Source organism: Sus scrofa, chromosome 2, assembly GCF_000003025.6.
Source record: "Sus scrofa isolate TJ Tabasco breed Duroc chromosome 2, Sscrofa11.1, whole genome shotgun sequence".
Taxonomy (NCBI): Eukaryota; Metazoa; Chordata; class Mammalia; order Artiodactyla; family Suidae; genus Sus; species Sus scrofa.
The window spans coordinates 10,827,880-10,850,403 of record NC_010444.4 but is presented as its reverse complement, the minus strand read 5'-3'; the positions used below and the strand labels follow the sequence as shown (position 1 = coordinate 10,850,403).

Genomic DNA, 22,524 nt, shown 5'->3' with positions numbered 1-22,524 from the left:
ATGCCAAAGGTATGGCCATAACAAGAAAAAAAATCAGAGCTAGAATAGATTGACAAGGTCCTACTGCATAGCACAGGGAACTATATCCAATCTCCTGGGATAAACCATAACGGAATTTTTTGAGAAAAAAGTACATATATATATAACTAAATCACTTTGCACATAATAAATCAACTGTACTTTAATATTAAAATATAAAATAAAATGGATCTGTTTAGGAAGGGCGTTATACTAGAAGTGGTTAGCTTTGATTGGGTAAACAGCAGAACAGCTGATCAGCTATGGAGTGATAGCCACATTTCCAGAAGATTCCTCTGGAAGATATTTACTGTGTGGGTTAGAGAGGTGACAGACTGGAAGGAGAGAGACCCAATAATTCATTCACTGAACAAATCTTTATTGAGGACCCACTCTGTGCCAGTTAGGTACCATACTTGGCATTGAGCAAAACCAGACGTGTCCCTATGCTGGGGAGCTTATGGATGTGACAGAAGAATGGAGGAAGGGGGGGGTCCCTTCCAAGACTTTTGAGTTTCCAAAGCCAGTGCCTTAGAGAATAGAAGGGATTTAGGGAGTTCTCTTGTGGTGCAGAGGGTTAAAGATCCAGACTTGTCACTGGAGCAGCTTGGGTCCCTGCTGTGGAGCAGGTTTGATCCCTGGCCCAAGAAATTCCATGGGCCTTGGATGCAGCCAAAAAAAAAAAAAAAAAAAAAAAAAAAAAAAAAAAAAAAAAGAAGAAGAGGAAGGAGGAGAAGAAGAGGAGAAGGGGAAGACAGAGGAAGGGAAAGAAAGGATTCAGGGCAATTGATTTTGGAGTAAATATGACAGGCAAGCACTAGCACTTGATCTCAAGTTCCTCCCCACTCACCCCCAACCTTGGTCTTCCCACAAAGGAAATGAAGATTATCTAAGGATAGGAAGGAAGAGTAAAAGGGGAAGGGCTATGTACAGAGCTGCCAGTGGGTCCTTGAGACGAGAACTCTATACCCTGATCCCTCAGGCCAAGGCTGCTTCTCGGGAAGCAAGGGGACACATTGGTCAGTAACTCAGAAGCTCCATATCACAGGTAGATGTAGTTGCAACCTGTGTGGACAACTGACAGAGGATTAAGCAGGATAATGCAGCTCAAATAACTAAGAGGATTAGATGAATTCTCCCCCTCTACCCTTTGGCCCAATGTTATTTTCCAAAAGCTGTGTACAACCTGGAAAACCAGGGTGGGAAGAACCCTGAACTGTCTGAGAGTGTTTCTGTCACTCAGATGGAAGAGAGAGTTGAAAAGAAATTAACTTGTCATGGGGGGGGGGGCGGGGGTACGCTTCTTGGCCAGGAAGGACCATGCATAAAGTGAGATTGGTAGTCCTACTAGTTGGAAGTGATCTCACAAGCAAATGTGAAGTTGCAACTGTTAGAAGATGGGTCCCAGGATGCTACTAGAGTCTGTTCTGGAGGAAAGAGACACTTAGCCAAGGCAGGAAGGGATGAGGGTCCAGAGGAAGATGGATGTGTCTGAGAAAGAAAAAAACAACTTGACATGGGGACAAAGTGGTTGTTAATCCTGTGCAGTCTGTGTGAAACAAAGAGTGTCACTCACCATCCAGTCCTACAAGAATTAAGTCATTAGCCACTACAGTCGCTGTCCTGAAGCACACCCTGAAAGGAATTCAGGATGATGAGCAGGATAAGGCACTCTTTGCTTTGGAAAAATGGGCAAAACTGGCCCTTAGATGGTTAGATATAACAGGAAAAGTTTTTTATGTATCCCAATTCTTGCGTCTTCCTATATTTAGAAAGACACTAAAAATCATGAACTGAAATATCTGTTCCTTGTGACTACCAGTAATCTTCTGCTGAGATGTAGCCTGGATTGTCCATACTTCTTAGCCAAAATCACAGATACACTGCTCTCTCCCCTACCTCTTTGGAGCAGTTCCTTAGCACTATCCAGAGCCTGTCTCCTGAGCTATAGTCCCCAGTAGCACAATGCATAACATCAACTCACAGCTCTTATGTTGTGCCCCCCCCCTTTTTTTCACGTTTTCAGTTGACAGTTTTGGTGACCATGAAGGGACTCAGAGCTGACTTCTCTCCTTTGCCTGAACTCTAGGATGATCCAGCAAGGACCCCCTGTGCCCATCACCACCTTGGCATATCTAGATGACTTTAGGTGAATTTCTCCTGGTCTTGGATCTCTTATCTTGGTTGACAATCCTGAGGTTTTTTGTTTTTTGTTTTTTTTTGCAGGGTTGTTAAACTTGGAATGAGGAATGGGTTATCCTTGAATTTAGGTCCAAGAGGTGCCTATATTCCCCAGATGAGAGACACTGGGAAGCCTTTGTTCAATTGAAAGACAGTGAGGAGGTCTGGACTGGGTGATTAGCTAAGAAGCTGACCTGACGTCTTCTCTCAAATCAGTTTCATCAACTTTAACAAGGTTTGTCCAAACGAAGGTGAAGATACCATATGAGAGCTTTTGGCTCCAAAGATAAGGGACAAAGCTCCTCCTGCTGGTTTCAGCTTTCTCAGGCAACTGAGAAATTTATTTATTTATTTTTTTGTCTTTTGTCTTTGTTGTTGTTGTTGCTATTTCTTGGGCCCCTCCCGAGGCATATGGAGGTTCCCAGGCTAGGGGTTGAATCGGAGCTGTAGCCACCGGCCTACGCCAGAGCCACAGCAACACGGGATCCGAGCCGTGTCTGCAACCTACACCACAGCTCACGGCAACACCGGATCGTTAACCCACTGAGCAAGGCCAGGGACCGAACCCGCAACCTCATGGTTCCTAGTCAGATTCGTTAACCATTGCACCACGACGGGAACTCCGCAACTGAGAAATTTAAAGGACCAGTGGAGGTGAGCCTGCATTCTGTGCAGTAATCCCACAGGGAAACCCGCTCATTAAAAAGTCGCTTATCCAAGGATGCCCACATAAGGATGGACCATTCAGTGCTCAGAGCACTAGAGGGAGAAATCAAGACACGTAAAAGCGCTGACATGACTCTAAGGTGACACCCAGAGGAATTGGGCTCACAAACAGCACACGTGTCCCCACCCACTTTTCAAAGTGATTTTATCCCAACAATCCAACTTCATTTGTATTTTTTTTTTTTTTTGGAAGAGGAGATTGTTTTGTTTTTTGGCCATACCCACAGCATGCAGAATTCCCTGGGCCAGAGGTTGAACCCCAAGGCACAGCAGTGACAATACAAAATCCTTAACCACTGGGTCACCAGGGTACTCCTCCCAACAAACCAACTTTAAAATGGGGAATAGAGAGTTCTCTGGTGGCACAGCAGATTAAGGATCCGGCATTGTCACTGCTGTGGATCAGGTCTCTCCTGTGGTGTGGGTGCAGTCCCTGGCCCTGGAACTTCCTAATGCCTTGGGCACAGACAAAAAATAAAATAAAGTAAAATAAAATAAAATAAAATAAAATAGGAGCTAGAGCTTCCCCAAAAGAAGAAAAGAGGTGCATCAAACAGCCAACCTCTACCTAACACCCTGGCCAGGTTTGCATATGTACAGAACTTACACTTGCAAGGACTTAATTGGGAACCAAGGGAAACCCCACCCTGAAATGGTCAAGATGGTGTTGACATTCCAAAACGGATTTTGCCTAGAGAAATTGGTTTGCTAACATAGCTTTTCAAAATTGTGAACCTAAGGTAACAAAATTCTTCTAGAAGGAGAGCTTACATTTCACTCCCGGTGTCTTTAAGATACACATGTTCCACCAGGGCTCTCAGGAACTCTTACCTAGACCACCCCTAATTCTTGAGACTGAGGGGGATGGGGAAAGGGAGAGAGAACTTTTATTTATTTTTATTTATTTAGTTAGTTAGTTTTGCTTTTTAGGACTGCACCCGTGGCATATGGAGGTTCCCAGGCTAGGGGTCGAATCGGAGCTGTAGCTGCCAGCCTCTGCCAGAGCCACAGCAATGCCAGATCTGAACAACGTCTGCGACCTACACCATAGCTCAGAGCAACACCGAATCCTTAACCCACTGAGCGAGGCCAGGGATTGAACGTGAAACCTCATGGTTCCTAGTCAGATTCGTTTCTGCTGAGCCACAATGGGAACTCCGAGAGAGAACTTTTTAAACTCAAGCAAATAAATTTATTCTGTATTCATAAACAAATGAGTTTTAAGTTGTAATATATGACTAAGTTTTAAAAGAAAGCTATGAGACCCCTGGTTGTGTGTCTACATGTCTGTGTGTATGTTATAGATATGTTTCTACCTCCAGGTGGTATTGGCAAAATTAATTTGTAAATGAGCTCTATTTCATTGGACTAAAGCAAAAGAAGCATGTATATAATTTCTCAGAAACATGAAAGAAAGTGACCCAAATGGATTTCAGGTTCACATGATCTGAGAAATACTCAGTGTTAATCTAACCTTTGATATTAAATTAGTTTGTTTGTTGGTTTAGTTAATACTGAGGTGTCTTTAGAGTAGTCAACATTTTTATTATATATAGGTTTCCTAAAAATCAAATAAGATCTTATTAGTTCTATTACAAAATTTGTCAGCAATAACTTGCTGTAAGATTTTTACAAGTAAATTCAATGTAAATGTGATAATTGTGGGGTTTGTTTCTTTGTTTGTTTTTTTAATGGCTGCACTTGCAGCATATGGAAGTTCCCAGGCTAGGGGTCAAATCAGAGGAGTTGTAGCCGCTGGCCTCCACCACAGCCACAGCAACACAGGATCCTTAACCCACTAAACAAGGCCAGGGATCAAACCTGAATCCTGATGGATATTAGCCCAGTTCGTAGCCCATTGAGCCACTGTGGGAACTCCCAATAATTGTTCTTATTTGAACTTTTTTTTTTTGCCACCCCCCAACATATGGAATTCCTAGGCCAGGGATCAAATCTGAGCCAGAGCTGTGACCTACACTGCAGCTGCCACAATGCTAGATCCCTAACCCACTGCCCCTGGGCCAGGGATTGAACCTGCCTCTGCAGAGACCCTCTTGATCTCATTGCACCACGGTGGCAACTCCTTCAAGTAAACTCTTTAGGAACAATTGTGTTTTACGGTATGTCCTCTTAAAAATAGATTCTCCAGATTTTTTGCAACTTGAAATTTTATTTTTTTTTATTTTTGGTAAGTTGAAATTTTAGAGTTTTGCTAAGTTGAATGATGGAAGTTTATTGACTATATAGATCAGTTACAAATAAAATAAGATTGAAACATTAACATAGGCTTCCTTTTACAGAGAAACTAACAATATTTTAGACTGTTAATATGTTTGGTGCCACACTGGGACATTTTCTTGTCAGAAAGCACATGTTTTTAGAAATTACAGAGTTAATAAGTTTGCCATTCTACAGAATGCTAATTGAGACAGTTCATAATTACTTACTTCTTAGCTTCGACTAGAAATTAAGATTTTTAAAGGTTAAGCTTCTAATTAAAATATATAATCAAAACTACTAAAAATTAATAAGGAAAATATTTGTATGCAAAGGAAAAAAAAAGGTATAAGGAATAGAAATGAATTTTGCTAAGGGAAAAGAAAGTAATTTTGTCCTAAAAAGAGATGAGAGAGAGAAGGAAAAGAGGAATCATGGGAGGAAATCTGAAGGTAAAAAAGAAAGTTACAGAAAATTATAGAAAAGAAACTCTAGGAGATTTGATCAGGACTGGCTAAGATTGAAATGAATTTGATTGAATGAGTTTTAATATTAAAAATAATAAATATCGAAGTACATGTGTCTTTGTGAGTCATGGTTTTCTCTGGATAGATGCCCAGGAGTGAGATTGCTGGATCAAATGGTAGTTCTATGTTTAGTTTTCTGAGGAATCTCCATACTGTTTTCCAGAGTGGTTGGACCAATTTACAATCCCACCAACAGTGTAATAGGGTTCCTTTTTCTCCACACCCTCTCCAGCATTTACTGTTTGTAGACTTTTTGATGATGGCCATTCTGGCTGGTGTAAGGTGGTACCTCAGAATGGTTTTGATTTGCATCTCTCTAATAATGAGTGATGTTGAACATCTTTTCATGTGTTTTTTGTCCATCTGTATGTCTTCTTTGGAGAACTGTTTAGATCTTCTGCCTATTTTTTGATAGGGTTGTTTGTTTTTTTGGTATGGAGCTACAGGAGGTGTTTATAAATTTTGGAGATGAATCCCTTGTCAGTTGATTCACTTGCAAAGATTTTTTCCCATTCTGTGGGTTGTCTTTTCGTTTTGCTTAGGGTTTCCTTTGCTGTGCAGAAACTTTGAAGTTTGTTCCAATGTTCATTGCAGCACTATTTGCAATAGCCAAAACATGGAGACAACCTAAACGTCCATCAACAGAGGAGTGGATCAAGAAGATGTGGTACATATACACAATGGAATATTACTCAGCCATTAAAAAGAACGAAATACCAGCATTTTTAGCAACATGGATGGATGTAGAAATTATCATGGTAAGTGAAGTCAGCCATACAATGAGACACCAACATCAAATGCTTTCACTGACATGTGGAATCCGAAAAGAGGACAGACTGAACTTCTTTGCAGAACAGATGCTGACTCACAGACATTGAAAAATTTATGGTCTCCGGAGGAGACAGTTTGAGGGGTGGGGGGATGTGCTTGGGCTGTGGGATGGAAATCCTGTGAAATCAGATTGTTATGATCATTATACAACTACAGATGTGATAAATTTATTTGAGTAATTAAAAAAAGAAAAAAATATTAAAAATAAGCTGGAACAAAGTTAGAAGTTGGTTTTCTCTCTCTGCTAAGAGAGACAAAGTTTTCTTGGAATATTGATCTGCTTTTGACAACAGATTCTTTAAAAGTTTAAAAGTTTTTTACATTTTAAGCAATCTGTTGTAGGAGTTCCTGTCATGGTGCAGTGGAAACTAGTCCGACTAGGAACCATGAGGTGGTGGGTTTGATCCCTGGCCTTGCTCAGCAGGTTAAGGATCCAGCATTGCCGTGAGCTGTGGTGTAGGTCACAGACACAGCTTGGATCCCAAGTTGCTGTGGCTCTGGCGAAGGCTGGCAGCTACAGCTCCGACTGGACCTCTAGCCTGGGAACCTCCATATGCCACGGGTGTGGCCCTAAAAAAAAAAAAAAAAAAAAGACAAAACCCCCCTACAATCTGTTGTAACTTTTTGTGTTTGCCTTTGAAATCTTCTATTGTCACTTGGTTAAATGAATAAATCTCGTTTCATAGTGACCTTTGATCCCATTTGACCAAGTGTTTTAAAAATCTTTTGATATTTTTGACAAACGTCCTCAAATCAAATTCTAAACAAAGTTCTTTTCACTTCTAACTAACTTTGGGATGCTTCAGAGGGCCACTAAAACGTCTCAAAGAAAGACGTTAAACTAATGAGGCTTGTTTGGTGTGTTACGTTACATGGGAAACACTGTCATCCTCCTTAGGTTATATTGTAAGGGTAACCGTTAGTAACATAAATGTTCTATTTTTAAAAAAATATATATATTTTTTTATCTTTTTAGGGTTGCATCACAGCATATTGAAGTTTTCAGCCTAAGGGTCAAATCAGAGCTGCAGCTGCTGGCCTTTGCCACAGCCACAGAAACCCAGATCCAAGCTGCGTCTATGACCTACACCTCAGCTCAGGGCAATGCCAGATCCCTAACCCACTGAGCAAGGCCAGGGATCGAACCCACAGCCTCATGGATACCAGTTGGGTTCATTACTACTGAGCCACAATAGGAACTCCCTTTTTTTTTTTTTAGGGCCACATTTGCAGCATATGGAAGTTCCCGGGGATGGGGTTGAATTGCAGCTGCAGCTTCTGGCCTATGCCACAACCACAGCAACACCTGATCCAAGCCACATCCTCAACCTACACTGCAGCTTCTGGCAATGCCAGATCCTTTAACCCACTGAGCAAGGCCAGGGATCAAACCCACATCCTCATGGATACTAGTCAGATTCTTAACCTGCTGAGCCACAATGAAAACTCCAAATGTTCTAGAAACTATATGAAATTCTAAAAGTTGAATGTGTCCTGATATAATGTTACCTGCCATAATTCTAATTATTATTTCAATATTGAATGTCACGAACATAAATTTGAGAATTGCATTGCCTTTTAAAGTCTTTTGTCATTTATAGGGTATTATTGTTTTGCTCTGGCATTTGCAAAAATGCTTCATCCTCAAGAAGAGTCATAGAAACACAGGTTTCCGATAACATTCAGATATACTGTTGAATTGGGTAAGAAATTAAATCATTCTGGAAAACCTGATGGCTTCATAAAAGAAGGAGTGCATCAGGATCAACAAGTATGGCTCTGGAGTTGCCACTGCGGCACTGTGGGATTGATGGCGTCTCTGCAGTGGCAGGGACATGGGTTTGATCCCCAGCTGGGCCAGTGGGTTAAGGATTCCATGTTGCTGCACCTGCTGTGTTGGTCACAGCTCTGGCTTGGATTTGATCCCAGGCCTGGGAACGCCATATGCTGCAGGGTGGTCAAAACAAAACAAAACAAAAACAAAAACAAATATGGCTCTTTGAAATATTATTGGCTTTTAATCTCTGTCTCCCAGATATAAGGAAACCTTCCCCCTTAAGCTAACTGTGACTCACAGTTTGGTAAATTATACCTTTCTGAGCAGAACTGAAATATTTTTCCTTTCTCTTTACCTATTCCCTCCAGAATTTGGAAACTCTGAGTGACTATTCCTATTTTCATGGCAATATAGTTATTTGCATAATTTCAATAAGAATCTGTTTTCCTGATAACAGCACGCAATTGGACACATTAGTTATACTGTCAAGGCTTTGACTGGAATGTCATATTTGAGAGAGACTTACATAGATTCAGATATGGCTGGATAGCTTTAAGGAACTAAGATTGACTTTATGGAGCCATAAACCCTTTGAAAAAACAGTCCGGTACCTTGCATATAGGGTTCCCGGCAGCCTTATCACGTCAATGAAGAAGGCCACTTCCTGGAGTTCCTGTCATGGGGCTCTGTGGTAACAAACCCAACTAGTAACTATGAGGACGTGGGTTCGATCCCTGGCCTTGCTCAGTGGGTAAAGGATCTGGAGTTGCCATGAGCTGTGGTGTGGGTCACAGACAAGGCATGAGCTGTGGTGTGCATTGCAAATGAGGCTTGGATCTGGTGTTACTATGGCTCTGGTGTAGGCCGGCAGCTGCAGCACCAATTCAGCTCCTAGCCTGGGAACTTCCACATGCCACAGATGCAGCCCTAAAAGGACAAAAAAAAAAAAAAAAAAAGAAAGAAAGAAAAGAAAAAGAAAAGAAAGCCACTTCCTGGCAGATGCAAGAACCTCAAGTCTTTTGGACCTCAAGAAGAGAGTAATTCACCCAAATTTATTGCTATTTTCTTTTTCTTTTCTTTTCTTTTGCTTTTTCAGGCCTTACCTGTGGCATATGGAGGTTCTCAGCATAGGGTTAGAATCAGAGCTACAGCTGCTGGCCTACACCACAGTCACAGCAACGTGGGATCCGAGCCACGTCTGCAATCTACACCACAACTCAAGGCAAAGCCGGATCCTTAACCCAACTTATAGTTATTTCAAACAGAATCTGACAACAAGTCTTTGGCATGGCTGTCCTGGCCTTGAGAGGCTTTTAAAAGTGCAATCTGAGAATCCTTATGGAAAGTTCCAGCAAAGCCAATTTACAAGACTGTATATGCTCAATTATGCTCATGTAAATAACCAGGCCAAGTTTGTTGAAACTGGACTTATTTTGCAAACAAATTAGTCTTACCTTGGCTCTATTTGGTAGAGATGAGGGTGGTTTCAGAGAGAATTATGTTTTAGTAATACACATTTGTGGCTATTAAGTTCTAGTGCCATTAACTGTCTTTGAATTTTGGTATTTATGCTGCCTGACATCCACTTCCTAGTTGGCTCCTTTTTCTTATGTTGCATTATTGTAAGGTTTAGTTGAATTATTATTTTTTCTTTGTTGGCCATCTCATGGCATAAGGAGCTCCTGGGCCATAGCTGCAACCTATGCTAAAGCTGCAGCAACACCAGATCCTTAACCTACTGAGCGAGGCCAGGGATCAAACCCACATCCTCACAGACTCTATGTCGGATTTTTAACCTGCTGAGCCACAGCGGGAACTCCTATGTCCAGTACTTCCAGTTTACCTTGGTGGATTTCTCCACCTTGGGGCTCTGATTGGATGGCCCTTGGGAAATTTATTCTAGAAGAAAAAAGTTACAGTTCTGTTCAGGCCACTATGGATATTACTAGGTGGGACTCCCTCACTTGGCCAAACATTTATACCTGCTCTGGAGTTCCCTTGTGGTGCAGCAGGTTAAGGATTTGGCCTTGTCACTGCAGCAGCTCGGGTTGCTGCTGTGGCACGGGTTTGATCCGTGGCCAGGGAACTTTCACATGCTGTGGGCACAGACCAAAAAAAAAAAAAGAAAAAGAAAAAGAAAGAAAAAAAAAAGAAAAAAAATTATACCTGCTCTAACTCTGGCTATAAATACGAATTTTCTTTAAAGGTTACTCAAGCTCAATCAGAACAATGAGCTAAATTTCAGTCAAAAACCCTAACCTCCTGTTTATTGGGAGAGATTTCCCTCAGTTATGGGATGGATTTATATGGTTAATACCAGGCTACAGTCATTTAAGTTTAAAGCCCCCATTGTTTGGGGAACTGGTAAATTATACTAATGATGATGAGCTTAATAACACTAGGAAATTGGGCTGAGTGCCCATCAAATAATGCCAACATATCATTACCCTTAAAGATAGCTATTGGTATAGAACAGACAGAGTCCGATGACCAGCGATATACTGGGCCACTCCTAATGGAACTTGGTGTAAATTGTTACCTGAGACTTTATTAATGCTACTAGCTATACTAGTTGTATTCTGCCTATTCTATAAGATTGTTGTTTCTTTTATTACCCAATGTGTAACTGAGCCTCTCACAAAAATAATGATGACTAAGTAACTTGAAACAGTTGACGAAATATACAGTTCTGTATAAGATTAGAATGATTGTAATAAAAAATTAAAATAAAAAAATTCCTGTTGTGGCTCAGTGGTAATGAACCTGGCTAGTATCCATGAGGACGAGGGTTTGATCCCCGGCCTCGCTCAGTGTGTTAAGGATCTGGCATTGCCACGAGCTGCAGTGTAGGTCGCAGACGTAGCTCAGATCTGGTGTTGCTGTGGCTGTGGCATAGGCTGGCAGCTGCAGCTCTGATTCAACCCCTAGCCTGGGAACCTCCATATGTGTGTGACTTAAAAAAGACCAAAAATATTTTTTTTAAATGACTGTAATAGTGCAATTACAGATATGGGAAATTTCCCAAGGGCCGTCCAATCAGATATTTCCTGGACCATAACAGACTAGTAAGACAGGTGGTACAGAGACTCTAATGGCTACTATTAACAGGGCCTAGTCCAGTAATAGCACACTGAGTGGCATATCAACAAAATCCTCTCCTGACCCAGGAATAAGCCTTATTGACACCGTGGGACAAATTGATTATGAAATGCTTCCTAATCCTTGGTCAAACTTATGGCCACAAGGGGGCACTCTAAAACAGTGAATGTCACTCACCATCCAGTTCCACAAGTCTCCAAGGTTAGGTCATTACTTATTGCTGTTGCTGACCTACAGTGGCCCCTGTAAGGAATTCAGGGTGAAGAACAGGATGAACCACTTTTGCTTTGGGAAAACAGGCAAAACAGGTCCTTAGTTAGATAAAGCAGGAAAAAAAATTTATGAACCCCAATTCTTGCATCTTCCCATACTTAGAAAAGCACTAAAGTCATTAACTTTGATACCTGTGCCTCATGAGTAGCAGTAACCTTCTACTGAGATGTAGGCTGGATTGTCCATACTCCTTAGCCAAAATCACGAACATACTGGCCTCTCCCCCAGCTTCTCTGGAGCAGTTCCTCAGAGCTATGGGAGAGGCCGTGTCCCAGGCTATAGTCTTCAGTAAGACCCTAAAAAATACTCAACTCACTGCTCTTATGTTGTGTGTTTTTCTTTCAGACAATTTTCTGGGAAGAAGGCAGAATTAGAAAGATGATTCAGAGAGGGACAGAAAAAAAAGTTCTGGCTTAAGAGTGTTGGGTTTCAGGAACTATTTTAATATCAAAGGGGAGCTTCTATGGCAGCCAAAAGTGATAAAAGCATTTGAACAGCAACTTAGGTTTTTTCTTTTTTTTTTTCAGCGTTCACTCTTTTTCATTAAATCTCCACACCTACTGTGCAGTGAAAAGGTATTTTTAAGACCTTCTAGTACTTTATACAGTCAAAAAACAAAATTCAACTGACTAAGTTTCAAAGATCGAATTGGCTATAAAAGATTCATGAATCAGGCAACATACCATCTCTCCAAAGGGCAACAGTTAGGGAAAGGTTTTTAAAGGCCAGGATATGGATGCCATCAACAGAAAAAAAAAAAAAAAAAAAAAAGATTATCTTAGGCACAGGTAACCTAACTATGGGGAACAGAAAGGGTCTACATGGCAGGTTATCATCATCTTGGGGACTGGCCCCAGGTGACAGATTACCTCATTGGTGCTGACCAAAAACTTTCTGACTGGTTAAGACAATTTCTGGGGGAGGTTGAAACTTAGGTTAGGTATTAAGCCCCGATTTGGGGGGCTTGTCTTAGTATAGGTAACACCATTTGGAGTCCAGGTTTCCTTTTTCACAACAGTAAAATTGAAAAAAGGAGACCCAGATAGATGAAACGACTTAGGCAGCCTGTTTCATCTCTCTGGCAAAGGAAAACCTCATTCCAAATCCTCGTGATTCCCCATCATGACGCTGCCTTTTGGATAGACATGGGGTTTGGGAGTTGGTTCCTTTCCTTCTCTAAAATTGAGGGAACACCTGGGAGTCATCCGCAGAGTTAGGGTGTGGAAATGGTCTCAGAGGGAGCGGATGCATTTTCCTCAGTTGTGCTCTTCTTACAGCTCCTCTAACACCCCGTCCCTTTGTGCCTTTTTTAGCGCGAAAAGTTTCTCAAAAGACCGGGTGCTTTCAAGTGCCTCTTCCTTAGAACTACATTTCCCACAATGCGGCAGGCGACTCCATGTGCTGGAGAACTACATTGCCCGAAATGCCAAGGGGGGTTTGGGGGCGGCTAAACTTCCACTCCTAATTCAAAGAGCCAGTTTACCCACTCTATCGCCCAGATATACTCACTTCTTTCCCCTTTCCCGCCAGGGACTTCCGTTCCCAGGTCAAACTTCCGACCCCATTCTTCTCTGGGTGGAAATGCTTGGGAAAAAACGTAATCAGAGGGTAGGGCGCATGCGCTGACCTGCACCAGATTGATCCCGGGAGGGAGGCTGCCCTGTCCCCGGGCTCATCCCGCCTTGCGCGTGCGCAGACGATAAACCAACGCCCCAGGATTGAGGCGCGGGTTTAGTGGCGCGTTTTAGTGAAGTCGCACGTGAAGGATAGCGTGGCCGGAGCCGGGTGAGTGCGAGCCGAGACTGGCGCTCGGGGGGCTGCACGCGAGACGGGGAAGCGGCGGCAGCTACAAGCGGGACTACGGCTTAGCCGCGAGGCCTGGAGAGCACTAGTGGGGAGGGGTCCGACGTCGCTCCGCGGGGAAACAAACTGGGGACCCGGATCCTTGTTGCTATGCAACAGGGGGCGTCGTTACTAGGTAACAAGAGAGGCACGCCTTTCCGGGGAGAAGAGCGTTCCGACCGCTGCTTGGAGAAGGTCCGGCCGATGCTAGGTGGCTGTCAGGCTAGAGGTCGAGGCTAGAGTTGAGCCCCTCGCCCCCTACTCCCGCTCACGGTCCAGCCTACCGCAGCCTCGGTCGGAACCTTTTGGGGTACCTCGAACCTCCCGGCCGCTCCGCGTCCCTTCCCGGCGACGCCACCCGGCAGGCTTGGCAGGGAACACACTGTTCGAAATAGCACATGCATGCCACTGACACCCTGTCTTGGGGAGGCTGGGCCCTGGGGAGGGCGCCGCGCGCCTGGGAACCTGCCCCTTTGCCCGTCGCCCTGCCCCCAAACAGTTGCTGGGCAGCAGCTGTCAGGGGTTTAGCGGGGGCTGCCCCCACCTGCCAGGACGCTGACTTCATTCTCCTCTGTGGCAGCTTCGCCCGATCTAAGAGCTTCCTTTCCACGCAGCTGTGCTTTTCGGGTGGCCGCTACATATTTGGATTAACTTTAAAATAGTCTCCTCTCCGCACCTCTCCATGGCTTTCCATTGCTACTCTCTCTAGCCGCTTCTTGGCCGGCTTCTAGTACTCATTTAACAAGCATTTATTAATCACTGTTCTGTGCTAGGCGCCGGGGATTCCAAGACAAGTTAGCTGTCAAGTCTGCCGGGAGATGCTCAAAGTCTAATGGGGGAGGCAGTCATAGAAACTGCTAAATTATGCTACTAGGCAGTAAATGGTATATTGACAGTTTGTGTACTGCAATATTCCTATGTTTACCATTTACGAAGTTCTTGCAGAAACATTTAACTCCTTGCAATCACTCTTAACTTTGCTGGTCCCCATTTTACATTCGCAGAGACTGAAACTCTGATAGGTTAAATACTAGGCATCAGGTAGTGGCTTCTAGTGGGTGGCAGAATTGAGCCTGGGACAGAACGAAGTCTAGGGTCCTTAGCTTTGCCCACAGTAGACTTTTCTCTGTGCTTGGATCATCTGTGACAGCCATCTCAGAAATTTCTGAGGAGCTCTAAAAACAAAAGGCTGAGCCCGCCTCTGAGAGAGTCTGAGTAAGGAAACCTGCAGTCGAGGGGGGAGGAGAAGACACCCTGCTTGAAGAGGCTCAGATCCTTCTGATGGGCCACCAGAGTGGAGACCCCCTGCTTCATGGGGGGAGATCCAGCAACGTTGGGGACATCAGATCCAGCAGAGGGGCACTAAGTCAGCTGCCCCTTCTGCCACGTAGTGATTCATAGTGCAAAAGGAAGCTAACGGAGGAAGGAGCCTGCCGGGGTGTGTGGACTGCCCCACCCTGCCCTTTTAGTAAACCACAGCTAAACATATAGTGCCTTCTCACGACCATAGTTAAGTGAGGTTGGTTCCTCCACTCTGCCAGGGTCTCCTGGCCCTGCCTGAGCCGTTTGGCAGCTATCTGAACAAAACTGCAAAACAGCAGGTCTAGTCCCAGTTTTGTGCTATCCTCAAACCTCTTGGTGCAGAACCATGACATGTAAGCCCAGCAGGTGGGTCCTCTTCTCGTGGTTGGTCTCCTCGTGGGAGTCCTCTCACTTGGAGATTGTCGACTTGGGGGCAGAATTCCAAGTACCTACCTGGAGGGGAGAGACTGTATCTTACTGAGGCAGTGTGGGGGTGTGGAAAGGGCAAAAGGCAAGGTTTAGATCCTCAGTTCTGGAGTCAAGTCCCAGTCCTGCTATGTGAACTTCAACACATCCCTTGATCTCTCAAAGCCAGAGTTTTCAGGGTAAAATGGGGAGAGTAGTGGTATCTTATAAGATTGCTGTAATGGTAGTGGGTTAGACTCATGCTGAAGGGAAAAAAAAAAAAAGGAATCCTGTTAAAACAATTTGAAGAAACAGAACAGCCAGTGATTACTCTTATCTGCAAAGCACACACTCCCAAATTGTCTTAGATTTGGTTTCCAGTGCACTTCAGAAGGTCGGCTGGCAGGGCAATGCCGGCCTCACCTCAGAGAATTTATTTCAAGGTCCCCAGCTCCCCTAGACTGGAGGAAATGGGGCCACCTGAAAGCCGAGGCTGGCACAGAATGCAGGAGGCTGCCATGGGGGAGCAGCTCACGTCACCCTGACCTTCTAGAAAGAAGGAGACGACATCTGATCCCTCCTGGTGGAGGTCCTTGGATGTAGAACCCAACCCAAGATAGCAACCTTGCTCTTTAAGTCCCAGTGTGGTTGTGACCCAGATAGACTGACCTGTGCCTTCCTCATCTCCGACCCCTGGCTGGCAGGAACCATCTGGTTCTTGATTTGTGCCAGAGTAGAAGGCTTCCCAGCCTAAGGTCGTTCCATATGAACTGCATGTTTTGCAGCCCCCCTTGAGCCTACCGGTCTCAGGAGAGACTTAGAGCAGCTCTTTCTGGGTTGGAAAGAGCCCGAATGTGATATTTTTATAGCCCCTTCTTGGATTCTCCTCCTTCCCACTGGCAAGAATGGGAATACCTTCTTTTCCCTTCCCTCCATCCTCATGGCTCCAGATTTCTGGTCGACGCCCTAAGTGCCCCAGTAACTAAGTGCCCTGGCGGCTCCTACCTGCGGGGCATGGCTCAGCCTCTGCTCATCAGGTCTGAATCACGGAAACTCCCTAGAGCTGCAGGTTCATTTCTGAGTCTGGAAGACCACAGAGGATTTGCTGGTGCCATCTGACTTTTCTCAAGCATGGTGGCAAATAGAAGCTGGAACCGAAAACATTTTTCTTGGCTGAATCCACACGTACTTCAATGAGTTGGTACTTGTTGGGTCTTAACTTGCCGACAGCATCAGGTTACAGACAGATCAGAGCACACAACACAAAGTCGCTAAGTGAATTGTCACTAATAATTCCAGGAGTGGATTGGTGGATGGCAAGCCTGTTTTTTCAGCTCATGAATAATCTATTGTATGACTTTCCGAATCACTTCTGAGACTTAAGTTGGAGAGGGTACAGCACAGTGGTGTGTGCGAGGGGTCTGAGGTCAGACGCCTGGGTTCAAATCCTGGCTCTCCCACTTACTCCTTATCCTTCCTCTGTTTCTTCAGCAAAATCGGGGGTGGGGGGGTTGTTGTGAGGACTCCATAAGATAGGTGGCACGTGGTTAACTTCCTTAATAATAATCTTAAAACTTGTGCTTTAACTCCTTGCCTGCATTGGGGGCTGGAGATTTGAGGTCATTCTGTGTCCATGGGTCTCAGCTTTGCACAGCAGAATCCTGCGGGGAGGGGGCTTGCAGGTCTAAGCCCAGGCCACACCCAGATGGTAACATCAGGACCTCCGAGAGACATCAGTACTTTGTGAAGCTTTCCTGCAGTTCCAATGAGCAACGACAGTTGAGAGCCACTGTATTACCTTCACTGCCAACAAACATGCAATTTTGAATGCAGAAGCCTGGGTTCGAAGCTAGCCTTTCTTCTTGCCCAGTGACCTTGGACAAATGCTCGTTTCCTAAGTCTCAGCTTCTTCTCCTCTGTACCCATGGTGGTAGAAGGATAAGACCCACCTCAGGATGGCCCTGCAGAGCAAATGACCTAAGTGCAGTGCATTCTTATCTGAGCGTGTCCCTGAGCCTTTTTCTTTATGTCATTGTACAGTGGTAATCCTATCTGTGTGCTGTTTTTTAAGTTATTGTTACTATTTCTTGTCTTTTTATGGCCACACCTGCAGCATATGGAATTTCCCAGGCTGAGGTCGAATCAGAGCTGCAACTGCCAGCCTACACCACAGACACGGCAGTGAGATCTGAGTGGCATCTGTAACCTGTGTCACAGCTTGTGGCAATGCCAGACCTTTAACGCACTGAGGGAGTCCAGGGATGAAACTTCACAGATTTCTTAACCTCTGAGCCGTAACTCCCATTTTTTTTTTTTTTAATATCAGCTTTATCTTAAGTAGATTATAACCTCCTTTGGGACAAAGCCTTATATGCTCTTATAATTCTTTTTCTTTTTTTCTTTTTTGCCTAAAGCACCTGAGACACAAGGGCAGTCCTTCAGGGTTTTTTGTTTTGTCTTTTGTCTTTTGTCTTTTCAGGGCTGCACCCGCGGCATATGGAGGTTTCCAGAGTAGGGGTCTAATGGGAGCTGTTGCCACCGCCAGCCTATGCCAGAGCCACAGCAACGAGGGATCCCAGCTTCGTCTGCAACCTACACCACAGCTCATGGCAACGCTGGATCCTTAACCCACTGAGCCAGGCCAGGGATTGAACCCACAACCTCATGGTTACTCGTTGGGTTCGTTAACCACTGAGCCCCGACGGGAGCACCCAGGTTTTTAGAACTGGAATAAGCCTTAGAGCCCTCTTCTCAACTACTTGAAGGTATTGGCTAATCCTCGCAGATTCATTAATATGCAAGTGGTGAAGAACGTGAAAGAGGAACCCATGAATCAGACGTTTGTGCCCAACTGAAGTCGAAAGTCCCAGTTCTGCGTTTCTCAGCTCTCGGGGAGGGGTGCTGGGGGTGCTGGGGAGCGCTGTGCCTGCGTTTCTCTGCCACGTGGGGCCCTACGCTCACTCACCCTGCGCGTCTCTCCTGGCAGACCCAGCCATGGCAGGCGCAGGCAGCAGTTCGCCACCGGGCACGCATCTGTTCAAAGTCATCCTGATGGTCCTTTTGGCCCTCGTCCTCCTCCACTCGGTGTCATGCCAGTCCCATCGCGACTTTGTGTCACCAGGCCAGCAGAAGAAGGAGGCCCCAGTTGACCTCTTGAGCCAGATCGGACGATCTGTGCGGGGAACATTGGATGCCTGGATTGGGCCAGAAACCACGCACCTGGTTTCCGAGGTAAGGCCAGTGTTCCCTGCTGTGACTACAGGTGTTCAGGACAAGGGAGGGGACTTGTCCAGGGCTACCCGTCCTGGCTCTACTTCCTCTGTGCGTCATAACCCCGGGTGCAGAAAGCCCCCAATTCCAGTGAATGAAGCTGGGCAGTCCCTGCCTTTTGCACTCCTGCTTGTTTCATTCCTACCCCAGGGCCTTGGGCTCCGCCCCGTCTTTCCCCTATTCCTGGCTTTTCTTGCCAGAAAGGCTGGGAATTGAGCCATCGTTATCAACCTATGTCACAGCTGATGGTAGTGTCTGACCTTGGTTGACATCTGACCTAGTCTTCAACTGGCAAAACGTCAAAAGCCCCAAGTCCATTCTTTCACCTTAGAGGTGGGGGTGGGGATGACTCAGGGACTTAAGGCAGGGCTGGCTCTTTTACCTAATGGCATCCCAAGCATGTTGTCACATACTTTTGATGGGTTTACTAAATGGCTGAAATGATCATTTATAAAACGCATCATATAGAAGAGCTGATTGACTCCTTTTTCACTGAAACATCCTCGCCCTTGACAGGTGTAACTTCACACACCTTCATTATTCCCTGGGAGGCTAGGAGGACCCCAATTTTGCAGGGTGACTACCCTGGGGATTTGATGAGTACCCCCCATGTCCACTTTCACCCACTACTGCCACCAACGTATTTCAGCAGATCACTTGAATTAGGAGTTCCTTTTATGGCTCAGTGGTTAACGAACCCAACCAGGATCCATGAGGACCCGGGTTCGATCCCTGGCTTCGCTCAGGGGGTTAAGGATCCGGCATTGCTATGAGCTGTAGGGTGGGTCACTGCAGACACGGCTCGGATCCCATGTGGCTGTGGCTGTGGCGTAGGCTGGCGGCTGCAGCTCCCATTCAACCCTTAGCCTGGGAACCTCCATATGCTGCCCTAAAAGGCAAAAAAAGAAGAAAAAAAAAAAATCACTTGAATTAGGGTCCCCTGTCCTGGCTTCTAGTTCAGGAAGGAGGAATGGCCTGCAGCCCATCACTGTACACTGGAAAGTGGCTGTGGAAGGGAGGCCGAGAAGCAGAGGGGAGACGTTTGCAGGCAGTGGTGGTGAGGCCCGGAGGAGAAGAGTTACGGCTTCAGTTACAGCTCATCTCTTGCCCTGCTCTTCCCACAGACCTTGGCTCAGGTGATGTGGGCCATCTCATCGGCCATCTCTGTGGCCTTCTTCGCTCTGTCTGGAATCGCTGCACAGCTGCTGAACGCCTTGGGGCTAGAAGGTGGGTAGCAGAGAACTGGTTAGGCCAGCTGGAGCTCAGCCTCCCACTTCCTGTTCATGGGAGTTTATCTGTTCAGGGCCTAGACGTTTCCCCAGCTGTGGGACCCCTCCCAGGCCTCCCCAGAGGCCAGCATAAAGGCAAGGTGCTAACTGCCATGTTGCTGCTAAGCCATGGCATCTCGTCTGTCACCCACAGCCCAGAGAATCACTCCCATTTCATAGATGCAGCAGGCTCAACCAAGAGTGGGACTCTGTCCACAGCCAGCTGGAACCAGAGTTGAGATTTAAACTCGGGTCTCTGTGGCTCCATGGGAAAGGATTTTTCCTTGGCAGAAGAGTTTAGCTCCTCCCCCTTTTTTTGGTTCTTGACCTCCCCCTCCCCACAGCATCTCCAGGTTGACTGATTCTGTGACTCTCTCCCCTTCCAGGAGATCACCTCACCCAGGGCCTGAAGCTCAGCCCTGGCCAGGTCCAGACCTTCCTGCTCTGGGGAGCCGGGGCCCTGGTTGCCTACTGGCTGTTGTCCCTGCTCCTCGGCCTGGTCTTGGCCTTGCTGGGGCGGATCCTGTGGGGCCTGAAGCTTGTCCTCTTCCTGGCCGCCTTCGTGGCGCTGGTGAGGTCAGTGCCCGACCCTTCCACCCGGGCACTGCTCCTCCTGGCCCTGCTGACCCTCTACGCCTTGCTGAGCCGGCTCACTGGCACTCGGGCCTCGGGGGCCCAGCTGGAGGCCAAGGTGCGGGGGCTGGAGCGCCAGGTGGAGGAGCTGCGCTGGCGGCAGAGGCGCGCAGCCAAGGGGCCCCGCAGCGTGGAGGAGGAGTGACAGGAACGCTGCCAGAGGACGCCGCCTTCGTCCTACCAAAGAGCTGAGTTGCTTCTGGGACGCACAGCCCTCCTTCCAGCCCCCTGCCCCTTTCTTGCCCTGTCTCTGAATCGCCAGCACCTTTTTCTTGGCACCAGATCCCATGGCTGAGAGAGGCAGGCCGAACCCCGATGGGCCTCAGGGGCCCTGTCTCCCAAGGGTCTCTGCCTGGGGTCGGTTCTCTTAACCCTTTCTCTGTCCCCAGCCTGTCTGAGCCAGGGCAGGTTGGGGGGCCTCCCACCAGCTTCCGCGTCTGCCCCGGGCCAACGTCACTGCCCACGGCCTCCGGCCTCCGGGGCCTCAGCACCACCTTGCCTTTCTCCCAGTGCTCTTGCTGTCCTGTACTTCTCTAGCTCCGCCTTTGCCAAGTCCCCGGCCTCCTGCCTCATGGGCAGTCTTCTCCCAGCCCTGCCCTCCAGCCAGACCACAGTCTCTGCAGGCATGCTCCCCTCTCCTCCATTGCCCGAGTGGGTAAGAGGCAGGGTGCGGGGGCCTGAGGGGAAGGGAAGGGGGGGGAGTCCCCACACTGGATCGGGGCGGGACTACGCTGAGTCTCTTACAAGTGCCTTAATCCGAGCCAGCAGGGCCTCTGCTTGCCCGCTGCTGCCCTACTGTAGGTAGGAAACTGCCCTGTGGCTGCTCTATGTCAAGAGGAAAGGGATTCCTCTCAGACTTTTGGTTCCCCTTCAGTCAAAGCCAAAGATGACCGGCTGCCTCGTAGGCTTGTGCCTGCAAGTAGGACCCGGCAGTGGCCATCAGATCCCCTGTGGGGATTTCACAGACCCCCGAAGGAGGAAGGAGGGCTCGGCTTGACCACACAATTCCAGGCGGCTCTCCTTCGTCTCTCTCCATCGCTGCTACCAAGGAGTTGCTGAGCAGCGGCCTGGGAGGAGGAGCACAGAGCAGACGGCGGCGGCGGCGGCGGCGGCGGCAGCAGCGGCGATGTGCCTCCCTCCCCTTTTCCTTCTCGCGCTCCTCCTTGGGAGCAGAGGCAGCCTGCCGCCTGAGCCCGCCCCACCAGAGCCCGGGTGGAAGTGGGTGGCCTCCTCTGCCAGGCCCAGCACATGATGTGAAGAGGAAAGAAATGCCCAGTTCTTACTGTTGAGGTTGGATGTGGAATCACAGCTGCAGTGATATATATTTTTATCAGCGCTTGGTTGGTTTTAAATAAAGTGCACGCTATTTTATTATCTCGTTCCAGATAAAATGTATTTGCTCATTTCGATTGCTCCCTGTCCAGCTAAACCCATTTCTGTAGAGCTGCTCAGCTTTCACTACTTCTCCCTGCAGGTACCAGGTAGCTTGAAGCTGGGAGAAAGGGAGGGAGCACAAAAGAAGGCTGGTACCAGGTACCCTTCCCTCCCCGAGTGTGAGGAATGAGGAGGGTCTGCTCCCATTACGAGGCTTCCAGGAACTGACCAGCTCTGTTGGAATAGGGTGCCTGTGGGGGAGGGGGAGGAAGGGACCCCCCTGCGCCCCTGTGTGTAGGAGCAGCAAAGGCTGGCTCCCAGCCAAAGACTTGCCTGTCCTTCCAGCTTCCCCACGGGACAGGAGTTTCTGCATCCTGGTTCTCAATCCAGCCCGTAGATTGGATCAGTCATGTTTTGCAGAGGGGCCCAGGTGTGGTTTTTTCCCTTTTTAAGCTGTCCAGGAAAGGCTAATGTGTAGCCAGGTGCCCGGCTCTGGATCTTTCCCAATACTGCCTGGCGGGCAAGGCTGTGCCAGGAGACCAGACCTGGGAAGCAGGCCTTCCATGGGGGCAGAGAGCAGCCCTCACCCTTTCTAGGCTCACAGGCTTCTCCCAGGGATGGGGCTGGGCAGAAACTAGAGTGCTTCCTCTGTCAGGGCTGACCCAGGCAGCTGTCACCTGACCCTGTGCCTCCCCGCCCCCATTTCTTCCTTTTTCCATCCCGAGCCCAGCTCCTTAGGTCCCTGGATTCTGGTTCAGGTGTCAGATGCCTTTATAGGTGA

At 47.1% G+C, this 22,524-nt stretch overlaps 1 protein-coding gene and 1 long non-coding RNA gene across 2 annotated transcripts; one reads left to right on the top strand and one right to left on the bottom strand.

Moving 5' to 3' along the window:
* On the bottom strand, positions 6,256-13,246 carry LOC110259253. The gene is made up of 3 exons (XR_002341475.1): positions 13,159-13,246; positions 11,554-11,619; positions 6,256-6,296 (listed from the first exon to the last, which is right to left on the bottom strand). It is a non-coding gene; the product is annotated as an uncharacterized LOC110259253 (long non-coding RNA).
* TMEM109 (transmembrane protein 109) lies at positions 13,280-21,760 on the top strand. The gene is made up of 4 exons (XM_003122670.5): positions 13,280-13,434; positions 18,185-18,429; positions 19,593-19,695; positions 20,123-21,760. Exons 2-4 carry the CDS (start codon positions 18,193-18,195, stop codon positions 20,512-20,514), a joined length of 732 nt encoding a protein of 243 aa, XP_003122718.1. The 5' UTR covers positions 13,280-13,434; positions 18,185-18,192; the 3' UTR covers positions 20,515-21,760.